The sequence below is a fragment of the Sander vitreus genome, chromosome 9 (assembly GCF_031162955.1).
Source record: "Sander vitreus isolate 19-12246 chromosome 9, sanVit1, whole genome shotgun sequence".
Classification (NCBI taxonomy): domain Eukaryota; kingdom Metazoa; phylum Chordata; class Actinopteri; order Perciformes; family Percidae; genus Sander; species Sander vitreus.
The window spans coordinates 13,574,870-13,595,219 of NC_135863.1; the positions used below are offsets into that span (position 1 = coordinate 13,574,870).

Below are 20,350 nucleotides of genomic sequence, written 5' to 3' on the forward strand. Positions count from 1 at the left end.
AAGATGGTACAGACCAAATGTGAAGTTGATCGGATAAAATCTCTAGGACGAGTTCGTTAAAGTACGACATGTGGAAATGGCCAAAATCGCACTAATTTCGAACATTCAATTCAAAATGGCGGACTTCCTGTTGGGTTTAGGATATGGCTCCAATGACCTTTTTTGGAGGTCTTGACATGCTACATATGTGTACAAAGTTCCGTTAGTCTACGTTAAACGTACTGCAGGGGCTAAATTTTTTTTAAACTTTGTAGGGGACGCTAGAGAGCCATTTTTGTGCACCTATTCCCGAAACCCTTAAAATACGTAAATTTTCACCAGGATTGATGAGACCGCCAATTTTGGTGAGTTTTTGAGTATATTCAACCCCGTCAAAAAGGCAATTAATTTGCCGGAAGAAAGAAGGAATAATAATTCCTTCAGTTTCAATAGGGTCTGTCGGCGCTCAGGTCCTAATAATAATAATAATAATAAATCATATCCCTTGCTCGATTTAGAAAATAGTAATTGAATTGAGATCTTTTGGAATTGACATCAGCTGTCAGTGGACATCAGCACATGCATTAAAGTTCAATTAAATTAAATTTCATCGATAACGTCAAATCATCAATCAACAGAAGGAAGAAGAAAAAGGTTGGCGTAGACCACACTATAATTTACAGAAACCCAATAATTATGCCAAGGGCATGCATTTGGTGCAACAGCAGCACGTAAACGCTCCTCTTCCAGAAACCTCAAACAAAACCTGACTCTGGATGAGAGAATATGCATCTTGCACACTACTTTGCACTATTACTTTTTGCACTCCACATCCCACTCCATGTGTACTTGTCTTGATATGTCTTATTTGTATTTTTGTATATTATGTTATGTGCCTACATGTACTGTATATTGTTGTCTCTATTGTACAGTATGTTTCTATATTACTATTTGTCTATGTATAGAGAGTTAACACCTACCAAAGTCAAATTCCTTGTGTATGTAAGTATACTTGGCCAATCAATCTGATTCTGATGAAAGGACATCTGCCTCGACCGGTTGGAGAAGTTACATGACGGAGTTGCTTTGAAAACTGCCACCTCTTTGAACAAGTATGAACTGATAACTTATGTCTGAAATGGCAGGTAGGTGGTGAGTGACAAAGGATGGCGTTATTTAGCATTTCACAGCTGTCTCATTATCAGGGTTCAGATTTCCTTCTCTCTTTAGAAAGGTTTAATCCTTGAAGTGTTACTTCCATCTTGGAAAAGCAACTTCCTCCGAACAGTTTTATCCGATCCAGATTCCGAAAGTCAAATCGACATGTTTACATGATCACAACCTTTTATGGTTTAAAAATGTTTTTCCATGTGATTAGAGAAATTATCCGATTAAAAAGGAAAATGTTCAGTATTTTGTCGACTGATGGACTTATTCTTTTCACAAAACAAGTTTTAGGAGTGGTTTTCCTGGTGGGGAAATAAAACAAAAGCATGAAGACATTCTCTTAATAAAACAGTAATTTATTTTTGACTGAAAACTAAAATTGTCTTAACAGCACATTACAAGGGCATTGTTAAGATATTTTCTCCCAGGCTCAGTGATTACTTTCATACTGTACACTTGGCATGTACACATCTCCTTCAAATGAAAGAACAGAAAGAAATGAGAAAGGAAATAAGCCTGTTTGCAAAGAAAAATTAAAAAAGGAAATCAAAGAGTCCATCCTGTAGACAGATGACTGATTGTACAATTACCAAGCATTTTGGTTTGGGGTCTAAGCCACAGAGAAAGAAACCAAATCGCCTGACAACATCAGACGATGGCACAGGAGGCACAAAAGACGTGACCGTACAGGACATCCCATAATATGCTCTCTCTCACACACACACACACACACACACTCGACTGGGATCCAGCTTTAAAGTGTGAAATGTTTTATAGTTTCCATTGGTTTTTGCAGATATTTATTTTTCTTTGTAAGCAAAGTGTTGGTACACTACAATCAAAACCTAAATGCTGCATTCATTAAAATCCGCAATGTAACCAAATCTTTTGTTATGAAATTCAACAGCATTTACATGGAAAAAAATACATGGGGCTCCTTTTCTGACTATTGTTTTGTGCTTGAGGCTCTTCCCTCCATCTGACACAACACCTTGTCACTCTTTTTTTCCTTTCGTATTCTTACCTCGACTACTTACTCTGCCCTCTCTGCCCATTGCTCTCTTTCATAAACCCTCTTTCATAAATCCTTTCAGAGACTGACAACTTGACAAAAAGTAGGTGGTGGATAAAAACATGAGGTAAGAAAGTGGTTTGATTATAGATCATGCAAAACAGCGCAAAAAAAAAATATATAGGGAAAGTGAGAGTAGGAAAAATATAAGTGTGCATTTAAAAATGGGGGAAGAGACTTACACAGCTTTGCATCTTTGGTTATAAAGTAGGTCAAACAATTTTCACAGCTTTTTATTCCCCTGACCAAACCCCCAAATTAATTTCATCTTTTTTTGTTTTGACAAAGAAAGTAAATTTATAGTTTTCTTTATCCAAACATCCCATCACATCTTCACAACAGGTGTTCCCCTGTACAAACCCTCCATGCTCTTAATACTTTACACTTTACAAAATATACATTCAACCTGGATTTCACCTAATGTAAGCTCGGCTTTAGTGTTAGCACTATTTCATGAAATACATTTTCTATTATGGAACTTATTGCCTACTTGTTGCAAGAGAGACTACCAAATGGAATACCTGACAGATTCTAAAATACCAAAAGACCAAAGAGAAAGGTTTTCTTTTTTTTTCTTTTCTTTTTTTTAAGTATCTCCATGACATTGTTCATTTACATTATGAAAATAGCAGCCCTGAAATAAATAAATGAAAATACTAAAACTGAACTAATGAAAAAAAGTATTATGATTCATGTCAAAGTACGGTGGCTCTGAGAAAACAACACAAGCTTTTGTTGCAGCATATAACAACCCAAGGCTCTCGACTCGCTCCACTCAAGCCGAGGCACCCGCCGGCTTCCTCCTCCACTCAGGGACGACGAATCCTTTCCCCTCACTTCTCCCTCGGCTCTCTGGCCTCTTCCAGCCCTGGAGTGATACTGGGAGGACAGTCCCTGCTGGATATCACAGGACCCTCATCACGTCACAGACCCCTCACAGGGTTGCACTGCCCTCTTCCACCACTTGTTGCCCCAACAAATCAATCTCGCTGTGCCCTTTGACCGCCGTCCTCCTGCACAAGAACAGAATACAGTTTTATGGTGTGCACCGGCTGCCCCTCCTTTTTCAGCTTTCTTGCAGCCACGGGACAGAATAAGACTATTTGAGGGGTGGTAAATGTCTTAATAATGCAAAGCCTGGTGGCGGCAACGTGCACACATTGAAGCATGGCTCTTGGTGGCAAACACAGATGTCGCTGTTGAGGTTTCCTCAAATGGAGCATATTGAACGCAGAGCAGGGCCGTTTGCTTTATGAAGGGGACAGTAGCAGTTGTTTCTGCCCATGGGAGGTTTTTGTTTGAGCATGTGCACTGAGGGAACGTGGATCACGCGGAGGTGATGTTAGGCTGTTGAGGGACGCTCTGACTCCCCTCGTGGTGAGCCAAGGGGGGGGTGGCGTTGTTGTTGTTGTTGTTGGTGACGAGCGGGTATTGCTGTTGCAGCGTCGGCGACGTGCTGCTGCCCTGGTTGAGCTGACTGGACAGCTGGCCGAGCTGATCCGTGTTGGCCAGGGACTTCAGCACAGCATTCTCGCGCTCTAACACCGAGTTCCTCTCGTACAGCTCCTTGATCTGCTCCTTCAACACCTCCACCTCCTCACGGACAGCATACATCAGGTGGCTCTTCACCAAGTCCTGAAAGAAAGAGAGAAAAGGGAAACTAAAATTAGCACACAAATAAAGCAGATTCCATCCTCAAACAAGAACACATAACCTCTCCAAATTTAAAGTGTGATCTTTTTTTTGCTATCAATATCACAAAAAATTAACGATCCCCATCCCTACTGAATACAGGTCATTACATTAAATGCCCCGTATCAAAAGTGAGTTTTATGTTAATTGTCTAAGCAGAGATAGTGGGTAACCAGTCCACATTTGTTGTAACTTCAACATCCGTGGACAACTCACCATTGCTTGCTCAATCTTGTTATCAATGGCGACAACACTGGCGCCGGATGCACTGTGGAGACAAAGAGAGATAGAGTTAGCAGGAGATATCCATCATGTCTACCACGCGTTTTAGATGAGATCAGCTCATTTCACATTCACCAACAGCAACCTTCACTGGTACTTCGGAAGTAAACAAAACATCCTCTGATGTGTAACAGTCAACTCTGTTACCTGAGAACAAGATGAACTGATTTGAGATTTAACCAAAACTGAGAATATTAATGAAAAAAAATAAAAACTAATTATATTACTATACTATTTTCAGTGTACTTGATATAAAATGACACAGATGAACACTTAAAAACCTACAAAGAGCCACGGTTTTATAACTTTAGAGAGGTACTGTGACTACTACACAAATAAACTTGACCAAGTGTAAAACCAAGTGTTCAACTCTAGATAAGATACAGTGTAGACTGCCATGTATGAATCAGTCTGATCGGAAAGAAAAAAATAAGACCATTGGCAAAAGGTGATTTTTAAACATTTAAACGAAGTAAAATGCAAAAAAAGAACCGCTGTTCATCAACAATTCCTTCTGTGCAGAAACAGCAGCTGGAGCCCCGATAACAATGCCCACGGATATTGTTTAAATACCGACATTTTAAGCGAGTCGCACTGGTATTTTATCTATGCATGCCAGCAGTGAAAACATTAGAGATAGCAGAGGGTCTCCTCTCCTGCAGGACTTGTATTCCGGGTGTGGCTAATGTCACCGTCAGCGATCCCCTAAAAATGTAAGTCAAATCTCATTGTTCGCCATTCTTCGTAAAAACACGCAGTTTATCGTGTTCTGGCGAAATGTGAAGCGACCACGTCACATCCCACTTTGTTCAAACGTTTCCAAATCACTTCTTAGCAGCCCAACATTTGGTTCCCCTCCCCTCCCCCCTCTTAAGGACAGAAACAAAGAAAAAAGGGAGAAAAAAAAAGAAGAAGAAACGTGCTACACATAAGACGATCAACTTACTAAGCCAAAGATCCTTAAACAACAAAAACGAGGCCAGGTTTCACCGTTTACCTCACGAAAAGAAATCTTTATCCTTCTCAACAGATAACGCTCTCCCTTGCACAATCACCGCCCTGATCGGATGTGGATGCAAACCCCAACATGCCGCTAGACGGTGCTCTGGCCATGAAGCTGGGACCGGCGGGGACCTGAGAGGGAACATGATGTGCCCACAGCATCGTGTGGTTGGAACTCATTTGTGATAAGTTTAGTGAGAAACACATGTATGTTTGTTTTTGTGTGTGTGCGTGTGTGTGTGCGCGCGCACACAAGTCAAATATGGAGGAACAATATTATATCCCCTAACGTTTCATTAAAATATATTCACGTTTGAGTCTTTTGAAACAAATATAACAAATGTGATGGAGCTTGAACGTGAAAAAATACAAGGGGGGGGGGGTCCCCCTCAAAGCATCAACTTCAGTAATAACATTAATTTAAAATATTATAAAATAAAAAAAAAGGTGAGCATTGTGCATGACCACAGAGCTTCAGTAGAGTCTCCAGTAGGCTGTGTTCGTACAGCGTGACGGAGCGCACGTAATCCACAGCGTTGGGGGCAGCCCAGTGATACAGCACACAGATGCCACACTAGAGGAAAATGGGTTGGGTGTGCCACAACCCCGAGTGGCATGCATACCAAACAGCTGATGGCAAAATACTTCAAACATACGGGGCACAGAGCGAGAGGAAACGGCCATGGTGCAGATTGGATTGGATTTCAACAATGTGGCATTAAACACTCAGCTGCACGCGAATGAAAGTTAAATAACTACCATAACGTGTTTTATATTTAACTGCAAGTATACTAATGCACATAAACTTAAACAATGTGGACCCTAAATGATCCACAAGCAAAACATAAAACCAAATGCGCAGACCATAAGGACATTACACCCAAATATTGTGACAACCACACACAGGGCATGTGAAAGTTAACTCATCCGAAAGCCAAACACATGGCAGAGACCCTAAGCTGTGTAAAAAGTCCATTACCTGACGCATCTTGCCCTGTATGACATCAAACGATCTGAATATGTCGGTGAAGTTCCCGGCGAGCAGGGCAGACTGTAGATCCTTTTGCACCGCATGTTTTCCGTTTCTCCAAAGTGTTTCAGCAGTACAACTCCGCTGAGTGTTAACACACGAGCGTCTGTCTGTTGTTTGCATGGCGCGGAGCGTGTTTTAAAACCCGCTCGGTCACATGGCGAAGAAACTAAGGGGGCGGGGTTCAGCCTCTCACTCCTCTCTCTCCTCCCTCCACTAATTTACTTCTAACAAGACTCGTACAAATGACATTATTCACTGCTACCGTCTGCCAAAAAGTAGACACTGCGACCCCAGAGGCACAGGACGCCTTATTGAAAGCTAAACGTTAATTAAAAAGGTTTGAAGAGTGTTTTGCATGTACTGGCAAAGAAGTCTGTCTGTCCCTGTTCGTTTATGTTACAGTAAACAAATCAAGTTTAAGTTAATGCACAACAATTACAAAGAAGCAGTCGTTGGCAATGAAAATCTTAAATCTCATGCTCCCTCCAACAATGCTAATCAAATATAAAACAAAAACAAGTAAAAAAAAAACAAAACAAAAAAAAATCTAAACATGAAATAGTTTAAGTTAAAATAAAAAAATATAAATTACTATAATATAAAAAACTGTAATTGAATAAACTGAATGTAAACAGGAATGTAGTTCATGTATGCATAATGATAAGTATAAATTTATACAGCGGTGTAAACAGTTGTTAAAACGGTACGTAAAAGTATATAAAACAAAGTGTCAAACTCTTGAGTTTGCAGCATTTTTTGCAACCAAATTAGCTATTTAGTTCTTTCAAAATGTATCTCCACAACCGTTTTCATCCACCAGAGGAGTTTTTCAATCATGTTTCTACATGTGTTGACTGTGCAGTGCCCTTTCAATGTAATTATTCCATATCAAGAGTGGTTAGGAAAAGATAAATTGTCAAATATGTGCACCAGACATCTAAATGAAGCGTGAAAAGCTTGAAGAATGAAACACATAAGGCAGATAAAGACTTCAGACAAACATGTCAGGTCAGTGGAATTCTTGTTGAATCTAGCATCTAAAATGGGTTTGGTGGTGATGTATATAGCGTGACAGATCCACACTGATGTGACGATAGCAGGGTAAATGAGCTGCATTCCACAATGAACGACTCGCTCTGTTGTGTGGTCTATAAACAAAGCAAGAAGACAACCCTCCATTTGCACATCTGGGACGAGTGAGAAAAATGTCTACAAGCTTCGGCTGGATGTTTTTTTTTTAAATCAATCACAGAAACAAGGGGCATACAGGCTGGATCAAACTGGCTTGTTAAATGACTGACAAGATCTGGTTTGAAGTAGGGCTGTGATAACCGCATCACAGCGGTGACGTGACACTCCCACGGTGATGACATCCTCACCACAGTTTTTTCATTTCCTTTTTTTTTTGGGGATTTAATTTTTTTTGCTGTTGAAATGGTACAGGAGTGCATATGTCATACTACGTTGATACAGCAGTCTTCGTCAACTAGCAGCTAAGCGCAGTGCCGCTCCCGATTGGCCGATTCTCAAGCAGCCAGTTTACCTGCCTGAGGAGATCGTCCTTTGTCACACTGTTTCTTCACTACGGTAAGAAAAAAAAATCCATACAGTCACAGCCCTAGCCTGAAGGAGTTACAAGAAATGTTAGGGAGACGAAAAACTAATTTGTTGCCATTTGGTGTCCAAGGAAAACAAAGCAAACTGTACATTTTATTCAAGGAGGAAGACATGTGGCGGTTTATACAAGGACCGCTTGCTGCGTTAACCTCAACATGGGCCTTCCCTGCAGACTGCAGCAGTGCACACATGCACTCATCCCCCCTCTAACAAATTGTCCAGGACCACAAGGCAGCACATTCCAACTCTGGACGCCTCCTGCCCCGGGGGCCAGCGCCTCTAAACCGAGACATCTGTGTCAGAGCCACCATCACGCTGTGACACAGTCAAGTTCTTTACTGAGGACTAGTTATCAAAACAGTCCACCTTTTGGTTCGATACAGACTAAAGTGACCTCTTCCATCATCAGCATGTCTCCTGTTTAACACCAAGCTCCTATACCTGCTCACACACTGCAAGCTAATCTGGAGAAAGGTGTAATCTGAATGCCTTAAATGTAAATATTACTGAATCTGACTTTTGAATATTACTGAATTTGACTTTATGTGGTTCTATATCACAAACACAGAGACATGTGCAGGAGCAAAGTGGGGTCTCCTCCATCCCTTTAGGTGTATCACATGATGTCTTATGGCATCACAAATCCAATGTGTTTTTCATTAGGTCTCAGATGCACCGGCACACGTCCCAGTTGCAAAGCATACCAACATTCACCATAGGGAGAGGCAGCTGAATAAATTAGACCTCAGCCTTTCAGTCATAACCCCCCCCTTCTTGGTAAGTGTATTTCAAAACAATAGCAGGAGGGTGGGGGCTGTAACAACAGAGGCTTTTAGGCTTCTTCTTATCAACATTTAGGCATCTTATTAGAAATTATCTCTGTCCATATTAACACGTCTGACAACGCATATCAAATGACCAGTCGCATACACTAGGCAAGCACATGCCGGTGTAAACAGGAAGGAGTTTGTCTAACGTTACTCTGCGGGTTGAAAATCGTGGATGTATTTGTAACAAAAAAACAAACAGAAAATACTTCTGACGAAAGGTAAGACCAGGGATTTATTTGCTTTGACAACGAGGTGGAACTGTTACTCAAAAGGTATGCAAGCCTACCTAACCGGTAAGACTTTCAAAAGTTCTCCGTTTCTGCCCGTCCAGACTACAATGCAACCCCGGAGTTTTCAAACTTAAATAGGATCAGCAGTGTTTCCAAATGTCTCCATTTTAGGGGCTCTGAAACGCCAGAGTAGTGTGGAAACAAGGTGTAAACATAGCAAAAGATGTACGTTTTTAAACAAAATTGTATTAGTGTGGCTGTAGCCTTAGATAAATGACATCATGGCCGCACTCACAACCAGTTTTCCTCCACTGTAAAAAACAAAAAACTTGATGGAATGTCAGTTTGCAAAGTTAGTAAAAGGTTTGTAGTAGAGTTCAACTTATTTTAGAAATGTCTCTGTCAAGTGCCCCTATTTAGTTAGTAGTAGTGTGTGTGGTTTATTTTGAAGATATCGCCTCTTCTCCTACATTTCAACTTGCGACAAAAAAATTAACATTTTTAAGCAAACAGACGGGTCCTTCAAGTGCTCAGGGGGAAAAAAAAGGAAACGAACAAATACATAACGTTTCCATGACAATTGGGCAATCTGAGGAAGATTGTGTGGATAACATCAAAAGCCCTGGACTGCTCCTAAATTGACCTTGTGGTGAGACTGTTTAGTACAATTTTCACAATGACACACACAAAAGTCTAATTTCTTACCACATACATTTTTAAAATGGGACACAAGATTCAGGTTTTGCAATGAAATCTTTCCTTGTTAAGTTTCGAGAGGTGATGTGTGAAACTAGTAACCTAAATACCATTAACATTCTGTTATGTTCCAAACAAATGACCTAAAACCTTAGTATTACAAGAGAGCAGTTACACAATACATAAGAAATACTTGGTATTTGGTGACGCACACTTAAATTGCCCATGAAGACTTAAATTTGCATATTGCACTAAAAGAGTCACACAACAAAGAATCTTCAAACAATCGAGTCTCCGTCTGTCTTTCACACGCGGCTGCCTGAGGACCTAAGGAAGTACAGGGTTGAGTGCAAGCTCTTGAGATCAGGGCTCCAACTGTGAACATTTTTTGTGACAGTGCGAGTATTTTTATTACTTGCACATGTGCGACCTGCAAATTTGACATTGTTTTTTTTAAAAACGAGGAAGAAGCGAGTCTGCCAGAGTCGGCCAATGTGTGTGAGGGGGAGGGTCCGTGGGTAACTTCATCTACACTTGCGTGTCTCGCTTTCGTGGCGCCACACTCATCGTCCGTAAAAGTTAAACAATGGCGAAACATGCACATGCTGTTGCACGGCGCTGTCGTTACCATGTTTCTGTGAAAATCATGATGGTGCAGTCCATAAGCCATTTATCAGTGGTGATCCGCAGCCGAAGTTCAGCCATTTAGTTTGTGTGGATAAGATCAAAAGCCCCGGACTGCTCCTAAATTGACCTTGTGGTGAGACTGTTTAGTACAATTTTCACACTGACACACACAAAAGTCTAATTTCTTACCACAAACTTTTTAAATAAGATTCAGGTTTTGCAATGAAATCTTTCCTTGTTAAGTTTCGAGAGGTGATGTGTGAAACTAGTAACCTAAATACCATTAACATTCTATTATGTCCCAAACAAATGACCTAAAACCTTAGTATTACAAGAGAGCAGTTACACAATACATTGACGAGGAAAATGCTGCGTAGTGATAGCCGATAAGGAGTTAGCCCTCCTCCCTTCCCCCCCACTTTGTTTACAGTCTCAACCCCGTCTGCGAGCACTTCCGGTCGGCGGAGACGGGTTGGTAGGTCATCGTCAGAGATCTACGTGACATTTATCGATAGTGCATTATGTACACACTGTGTAATGTATTTGGGGGTGGACCCCTATTAAAAGTTCAGGTGGTAACTTTAATAAAAATAAGTTTGCTGAAACTATAAATATATCCTGACAGTAGTGCATGAGACAGATAATCTGTGACAAAATTACAGTGAAACAGTGTCAATAACTACTTGTGAACTCTGATCAAACTGTCAAACTAGGCAGCGCTGATCAAATATGAATCCAGATTATGTTGCTGCATTGCCCATTTCTTGCCTCAAATGTTTGTGGAAACATATTTTAGTATACCGTTTAACTGTAAAATGTTAGCTCCAGCCAGTCCGCTAGTAGGCGAGTTTGGTAGTGGCTCCATTGTTTTCAACATGGCGCCGGGGTCACAAACTTTCTCACTTTTATTTTGAGGTAGTCAAAGAAAATGCATTGTGTACGTCAGTGAGCTTGACCCTGACCGCTATCATTCATAAAAAATGTGATTAGAAAACAAGAAAACGACAATTTTCTGGCATTTCTTGACAGCGGATCAGTTTGAAATATCACTGGGAATGGAACAAGGAGCAGCCACAGTGAGTTGTTGTAACCAACTACTTTCACTTTTGCAGACTCATGCCGTGTGCAGCATAAAAATCAGATCATGGTTGCTCACAGAATGATGAAAATGGAAAAAGGTCACATACTGCCTGACTTCTTTATTCAAACAACAGATGTTTGTTTTTCTGCCCCCAGTATTCTCAGATGTGTAGTATTAAACCACATTTGTGACAACCAGTGCTGAGTAAAATTGTAATTTGCATTGCTAGGTGTGTGAAACTAGGAACCTGAATGCCATCAACATGTTCGTCAGGATGCTAACAAATGACCTGACAAGGTAAACAATACATAAGAGATACTTTAAATGCAATTCCCCATACATACTTAAATTTGCATATTGCAATGAAAAAGTCACAAAACGAAGAATCTTGACTAACCACGTATGTCCCTATTGCACTGGAAAGCTTTAAACAATGGTGACAATTGCAGGATGCTGGAAGTATGTTAATATGTGCCTCTGAACATTTTTCAGATGCTGTATTGTTGGGACCTGCTGTCTACATAAAGGGTGGTCCAGACTGACAGAATGGAAACTAAACTAAATAAGACAGACCTCAAAAACCCCTTGTCTGGAGATGGAGGTTTTATTTTTCCAGCACTAACTCAGAGTCATGAGAAGGTGTGTCTGCTGCCCCCAAGCTTTCTTGGAAACAGACCGAAGGAACTGTCCCATTGCCTGTTACATAACCCCCAGACTTGTGCACAAATATCTCGTTCTGCATCCCTACGTGACATATAAGCCCACCTTCCTGTCTTCCCTTAAGACATGGACACCTCTAGCAGACCACTTAGTGGATGAACCGGACGTTAGGGAGCATGAGAAGGAAACAAGGCCCTCAGGGGCTTAATTATATATATATATATATATATATATATATATATATATATATATATATATATATATATATATATATATATATATATATATATATATATAAAAAAAAAGATCTGAATTCATGAGACATCATTATTGTTAAGTTAAATGGCTTATGGAAGACATTGTTATTTTACCCTTTCTAGAGGCTAAAATAACTGCCAGCACGGATGTTTCGTTAATGGTTTCCGAGCCACCCTTGCTCCTGAATAAATGACAAAGAGACACAGTTTAATGTGGCCATCAAACTACATATGCAAACACAGTGGGGGATCCAGGGCAGGGGTCCCCAAGCCTTAAATAATCAGTGCCTAAAACCAGATCTTCAGCATGCACCATGTGCCTCCATATCACATTTCACTACTTTTCCCTTTGCCTCCCTGAGTGATTTAGGCCTGTGCCACTCGTTTGGCTCAGTGTGGATTAAGACCCACTGAAATGTATTAAAAGTAAAACCGTTACTTCTGAGGCTTTAATGGGGAAATCCTGGCACCTCACCGTTAATGAGCCTCTGTATTCAGCAGAGCATTTATCACGGGATCAAGGACTTAGCCTCATTTGGGCTTCCTCTCTGAAGTGCAGGGTTTGGGTCAGACTAAAAACACTGGGCCTGATACATGTCTCCGTTGTCTTTAACCTGGCCTTCGCAAAGCTTGAGCAATCATGACTTTAAATTACACAGCAGAGATACAGCTTAAAGGTTCTTAGATCTTAAAGATTAGAAATGGGGTTTGGAGGGTCAACTGTTTGAAATTGAAATGGAGGTGAAATGCGAAACTTGTTCCCCTTCATTAACTTTTCAGGTGCCTATTCGTGCAGTGATAGACCACGTGCTAGTCCAGTAGGGATGTTTAATGCAGAACAGTAGACGCCTATAGTTATATTAGGCATCTCCCTGGTGTGAATGAATGACTGACTGAGTGTGAAGTCAGACGATGCTGAAAAAAGGGACATGTGTGCTCAGTAAATAAAGGTAAAATGCCAGCAGTTTCCAAAGATAAAGTTGACATGATGAAAATGTTGCCTTTATACACTGCCGTCTTTGAGACAGGAGGTCTGTTGCATAAGCGGTACAAATCTTTGCCATCCATCAATTCCTCCCTGTATCTAAAAAGAAGTTTCCTTAAAAGGCCCTGGACACCCACACAGGTGTTTTCAGTTAACCTGGCAGATGAGGCCACTTCCCAGGACTGTGTGGGTGTGTTTAGACTGATTGGCTGACATCTTCCTGAGTCTCCGGTTAGCTTTGTTGCACCTGTTAGGGCAGGACAAATGACAGCCTTATCATTGTTATTGGTAGAAAAGATTTGTGACCTAATAAATTCCTATCTAAGCTCCAGCCCACTTCAACCTGAGCAGAGGTCTAATCAGCCAGAATAACTGAAATCACCTGTATAAGCTTTAAGTTTGAGATGAGAGCTCTGCACAATGTCAAGTCACGTCATGTCCATCAAGGTTCTGCAGTTATGTGATTTCGCTGGAGGGGGGAGAGACCTTCTGTACAACCGCTGAGTAATCTGTTCAAAATTATGTACCTACCGTTGTGTGCTTTTAAGAAAGACACTGAAATTGAATTGGGCTAGGTTCTCTGAGGATAGGTTTCACGGCCTGTTAGTAATTACAGTGCATTTCTAGTTGATTTTAATTGAATCTATGCAAAGAAAAAAGGCCTATTTATTTTAATAACAGATGTTGAATGAACCCGTGATATTTTCTAAAAGCAGCATCATTTTATTAAAGAATGTTTTTTTCCCTATCAGCACATCATGAGTGCAGCTCTCCCACGTTCAACTTTCCCCCGCCTTGTTTCAATAATGCAATGTTTGTTTCTGTGTCATAAACAGTGGCCGCATACCTAGTCTGGATCAAATAACTCTCCGTGGCTGAGCGTGGGGCCACTAATCAAGTTTGCTCAGTCGGAATATAAATCTGTCGTTTCTTTTTTGTCCTTAATCATAAAGTTGATCATTGTGGACTGAGGGCAGTAAAAGGGCTGCTGCGGCTTTAGTTGAGACCAATCACAGCCTCACAATGATTCTATTCAGCAGACCAACAAATTGCTTTCCTGGAATGTTTACAAATGCAGAGTGTAACTTATAATTAAGTTTGGCTAAAATAAATGAATATCTCGTTTGTCACGTTATTAACAAGAGGAGATTTGAGCAGAGCTGTTTGGGATCAAATAAATGTCAATTTTTTTTTTTGAAATGACGATCAGAAATCATCAGCCTCTAAACCTGTACAAAAAAAATTTAAGACTGGGAATGGGTAGAACAAATTTGTAATTTGTAGAAATATTTAAGAATGTTAAAATACAATTTGTGCAATCACAGTTTCTCAAAGCGACATCTGACCAACAGTCCAAAACCTAAAAGATATCCAGTTTACCATCATAAAAGACTCCAGGCCCTGTTTTTACAGCCAAAATCAATCACACTAAATGTACTTTTTAAATGTACTTGTAGTTTCTGCTTTGAATCTGTACCCCGATGTTCACAAACTTGAATGTCATGCGGAGTCTTGTCACAGGTTTACAAAGGGTGATAGAAATTCTGAACATTATTAACAAGCTCTAATCTCTTTGACCCATATTTGAGCCCATAGTGCTGCAGCAGATGTGGCATTGTAAACACTAGTGCAGTGCCCGTTTGGAGTGTGTGCCTGTTCAGAAAGGGCCGATTGCTTGGTTCCCAGTATTTTTTCCCCCACCACTTTATCTAACTATAAGCGCGGTTTAATCAGTGTAAAAATAGGAATCGTTTGTGGTATACATGTTGCAGCACGGACCGTTTTAGAGGTTGCACCTAGAGGTATCAGAGTAGCCATGTGTGTGAGCCCACCATGTGTGTGAGCCTACCTGAATGCCTTAAAACGGTAAATAAACTATCGCCCATTGGGTGACTAAACTGATATTCCGGATTCTTCGTGAGTGTCCAGAATATAACATGGTGGCCGTGGTAGTGAACTCTGGTCATGTTATGAGAAAGTCACGTTAAGATAGTAGACTCGGCTAACCCCGGCTTGGCTGCGGCTCATCAAGAGATCTGGCATGCCCCCTTTTTTTCGTCTAGCTGCCACACTTCCAGGTAGCGATGTGGCCCAGGTAGGGAAAGGAGAGAGCCCGGTTCAACCTGCTGGAGAAACCAGGCCGAGAGAAGGAGGGAGCCGGGATCAGCCTTAAACAGCGTGCAGCACGGGCGGAGAAATGTACGCAACCGCCGGCAACAAAACGCGTTGGAGAACCCAAGAGGCCTGGCGTTCATCTAACGTGTCTGTGTATGATTGTATTTGCATGTAGGGTAAACTGCAATCAGTTTTTGGCGGATGACCACTTTTTGGCATATGACACCGGTAGCCGGTGAATCGCAAATCAATGAGCCTTCTAGTTCCAACAATGCAGCAACTCCCCACCACCGCTGCTGTACTGCGCATGTGTGGGGACACACGCACAGAGATATCCCAATTCATAGATAGATCAACAGGTAAGCATGGTTCGATGACAACATAGAAGAAACTTGCGCCAAACAACACGGCTTGTTGTGCAAAAACTACAAGTGATGTGAGAGCACGCTGCCCAGCTGAGGTTTTACCTTTTTCACAAAGCAATCATTTCCAGGAATCCTCCTTAATGCCCTTAAACTGTTTATGTGCAATTAACTTCTAACAAGTCCAACCTTGCAGGAAGGCTAGCTCAGGACAAAGGGAGCTGGAATGAGGCGATTTTGTCAAGTATTCCTGCGGTTAGATAAACAGTTTTGAATAAAGCTGCACTCTTAGTCACAGAGCCAATAGGCAAACATGAGCTGGATGGGAAATACAAAGAATCGTTTATCCAACCGCAACGCCTCACACTTGCTCAACTGCTACCGTTGTTTTACGTCAACATCCACATCTCGGGCGCCCAGATAGCTCAGTTGGTAGAGCGGGCGCCCATATATAGAGGTTTACTCCTCGACACAGCGGGCCCGGTTTCGGATCCGACCTGCGGCCCTTTGCTGCATGTCCATTCCCCTCTCTCTCTCCCCCATGTCTTCTGCTGTCCTGTCAAAATAAAGGCTGAAAATGTCCAAAAATTAATCTTAAAAAAACAAACAAAAAAAAACATCCACATCTCATCTGGACCGGCTCACTTTGAAGACGAATATAGTAATATGGACGTTGGTACATCACATGCTCACTCCAGTGAATTACAAACCCAGCTCTGAACTCGGGACAGTAAGGTCTCTTCTTTTCCACTTATTGTCTTCGTTTAGTTGCCAACAGCTGTAACAAATCATTTTATCCTTTAGCCTTTTATCATGCAGTGATCTATGTTAATTACATCAAATACTACATATGACAAATCTCTCTTTGATCACAACTGTGAAATAACAATTGATTAACAATTTAGATGAGAGACCAGTTTGGTCCCAGGAACAACCACGGGCTGAAAAGGTATTATAGGTTTATTACACTTGGAAACAATCTAGCTGAGTGAATCCTCTAGCTAGAACAACACATCCCACTGGCTTATTAAGTAAAACTCCAAAATGAAAATTACTCAAATTTTCCTGCCAATTTTCCATTCCTCAATGGAATTCCAGCGTCCTTGAATCCAAACTGGGAACTGTTGCCTTGGAGTTCTTTGATCATCATCATATAATTGTATGACTTTACAAGCCAACCACATGTTCTTAGACATAGAAATGCTGCCACCTTAACTTCAAAGTTTGTTTGCTGCTGTTTGTTGGTAGCAATTTAACTATCCATGGCAGGGAGTCAGGACCTCAAACAGCCTCGATGAGACAGCACATGGGAACAAAAAGCTGTTGTGACTAACGCAAACCACAAACCTTTTTATTCCCAACTCAAAACCAACTGGTATTCATTCCTATAGTACGGATGTGTCGACAGGTACTGGCATGTTTTAGAATAATTAACAATCCATTGATAACCTTAGTTAGCCTAAGTGCTCAATTCTGATTTATTGCTCAGATCTAATTTTGCTTGTTTGGCTGTTCATATTATTTATTAAATGTGGCCCATTTCAGATGCCAGTGTGAACAGTTCAGGGTACTGAACTGACCCGCATGCGCTTTAAGGACAATAACAAGGATGTCACATGCAGCGCGCTGTCTTACGGAAGTATACATGGAAGCCAATGAAGTCAGCATGTATGGTTTCATTTATAAGTTCATGTGCAGTGGAAGCCTACAAATTTGTGAGCAGATGATAACGCGGACTAGGATGAGGAGAAAGAACCACATTTTTAAGATGGCTTTTTGTGGAGCAATGGCGGTTGCTCCTGTATGGAGGTAGTATAACTGCATAAAACATATTTGTATGTGAGGGCGCCCAGATAGTTCAGTTGTGGCGCTTTTCCATTACATGGTACCTGCTCGACTCTACTCGCCTTTTTCATAGTTGGCATGATCACTGAAATCCGTGCAGCAACACAGACAGACACCTTGGAAACCATGGAAATGTTGGCTACTAAATCAATATAATTTTGTAGCAGCGTTTTCTCCGTATTGTTATCTTTGCAAAGCCGTGAATGTCACTCCCTGTCTGTATATCACCTTTTAATTATTGAGGAATTTTGAGTCATATTCCCTCAGGCTGCAACTAACAATTTATTTTATTACTGATTAATCTGACAATATATTTCTCAGTTATTTGTTAAGTCTATCAAAACTGTGAAAATGCCCACCATAATTTCCTAAAGCTATCTTTAAATGGCACGTTTGTCAAACCAGTCCAAAAATCTATTTAATTCAATTTACAGTAATATAAAACAAAGAAAAGCAGCAAATTCTAACATCGGAGAACCTGGAAGCAGCAAACCTTTTGCATATAAGCTTGCATAATGCAGGTTATCTATAAATGTACTAATCGTTTCTCCACTAATAGTTTTCCACTTCCCCGTGTCAATGAATCCATTCAGTCACCAGCTTCTCACCCGAGAATACAAAACAGACTTCAGATAATGTGACATAATACAACACAACCTCTGTCATGTTATCTCACTGTGATATGCTATTTGTAGGGACGTAACGATCCGATTTTAAGTTCACGATACGATTTTCTCACTATTTCTTTTAACAGAATGAAATGACTGAAAAATATTCCTTTATTTATATAAACCGTGCAAAACAGCCGATGTGTCCTCTAATCAAAAGTACAACTGAAATAGTATTGTATCTTAAATAAATAAAAAAAATGAAAGATTAAAGAAAGGCTGGTTTATTGCTAAGGCCATTTGGTTAAATTTAAAATGACTTATTTAAAATGTAACAATAACAACAACTTTTTTCACCAGTCGTTTGCTGTTAAAACGACAAAAAGAAGAAACACTAGATGGCTGAAAGGGTATTTTACAAAAACAATGAACGCATCACAAGCTTACGGAGCCGGACCCAAACACAAGTCCCGTCACTGTTGTTTATCCACAACAGTGACGTGTGTCCATGCTGTCTGAAAGTGCAGCTAGTAGTCTCCTCTGTGTCTTTAGCCGCAGACTTTAAGCCAGCTAGGGTAGGCTAACGTTACCTGCTGTATGTTAACTAGTGTCACGCCCTAGGATGTTTAGAAATTGCGTCGCGGTCAACCGGTTGTAATCTTTACACATTTAAATCAATATTTAACTGATTCACTATGCACCATTACATCCCTAGCTATTTGCAGTTCTGAAACCCCCTGGCACTGTGCCGAACACGTCATAGGGGCAAGAGAAACCAGAGCACCGGATCCTCTAACTGGCAGAACGCAGACGCTCAAAGTGTCATAGCAAGTGTCACAAAGCCCAGGCGCTTCCTACAGTGCCATGCTTTCACCATGCATTACACACTCGCAGCTGCGGAAATGTCCAGCTTGACATGTCATTTCATTCAGTAGTTGGTCTCAAAAGTAGAGATAACGATGCATTTGTTTTTTAATGTAACAATGAAGCTGCTGCTGCTGATCTGCTGAGAGCAGAATGTTTTTGCAACTACCTACAATCTTCATGTGAGGATTCTTCAGTACATTTCGTTTTTTCCTCAAGCACTTTATGCTTGTTGTTACAGCAGAAATGTGTACGACACAGGATTTAAAATATAATGAGACACTTATTCTTTGTTTGGTCTCTGTTTGGTGTTTACTTGCTTGCTATTTAAATTATTCTTACTTACTAAATCTCTCCACTTAAACCAAGTCCAAAGAAATGATTTCAACTTAATGGTTTTTTTTAACTAAGGCTTATCCACCACAAGGGGAAATCCTCATCTTAAAAACTATAATTTTACTTTTTTAATGGTTTTTCATCAAATAAAAAATGTGTATTTTGGGTCTAAAGACTTAATGCAGCTGCGATCAGGTGGGAACTACAATGACATCCGACTTTAACTTGCAAACAGTGCAAGTGGAACTGAGAATGTCAATTAAAAACAAATTAGGACTCCTGTGGAAATTGATGACTTGATGAGTTATTGGCGTGTTTTCAGAAAAATGACGCTTCAAGACTCAAACAGCTAAACAATGAGTCAAAATGGACATTTTCTTGCAAGGTGCGCAGGGTTGCAGGATCTGGTTTAGTCAGCCAGTCCAGGCCACACACACACACACACACGTAAACACACCCGAGCTCATACCTATCGTTGACAGGCTTTGACCCTCGTAACCTGCTAGGCCGGAAAGCCTGGTAGAAAGCAGTGGATGGGTTCCTGCGTTTAAATGGGGGAGGAAACAGAGACAAGAGAAACATGAGTAAAGAAAAAGAAACATGTATGCCGGGAGAGAGAGACATGAGGGAAAGAGACTATGCTTTGAGAGGAAAAGAGATTGTGAATGAGCGTAGAGGAAGATCCTGAACCACACTGAGAGGTCAGAGGAAATGATGATACAATCCAGATTGCCCAGCTCTTTGCAGGAATGACACGATCACCACGAAGACCAAGCGCACTATGGCCATATTTACTTTTCAAGTCCTAAAACCTAAATCGTCTAAAACCATTGCGTCTCTGACTAGTTGCATTACAGCCAATCACTTTCATGTCCATCCTGTATCAGTTTCTTACCATTTAAAACCCCCTACCAACATCTGGTTTAATTAACAGATCTGCTGTAAGATGTGGCAATAACATCTGTACAATTCATCCATAGAGGATTATTTCTAGCTGACTCTAGTATAGA

The 20,350-nt window shown here is 40.8% G+C and overlaps 1 protein-coding gene across 2 annotated transcripts in view; it reads right to left on the minus strand.

The window, feature by feature from the left end:
• Positions 1–3,092: 3,092 nt before the first annotated feature.
• tsc22d2 (TSC22 domain family 2) overlaps positions 3,093–20,350 on the minus strand; it is a 43,405-nt gene continuing 26,147 nt past the window's right edge. Inside the window, exons 2-4 of one of the 2 annotated variants that reach the window (XM_078258808.1) lie at positions 19,810–19,881; positions 4,127–4,178; positions 3,093–3,853 (exon numbers count right to left, since the gene is read on the minus strand). In XM_078258808.1, the coding sequence (XP_078114934.1) occupies positions 3,545–3,853; positions 4,127–4,178; positions 19,810–19,881 (433 nt within the window). In that variant the 3' untranslated portion in view covers positions 3,093–3,544. The remainder of the gene's footprint in view (positions 3,854–4,126; positions 4,179–19,809; positions 19,882–20,350) is intronic. The other variant, XM_078258809.1, reaches the window with a different exon arrangement.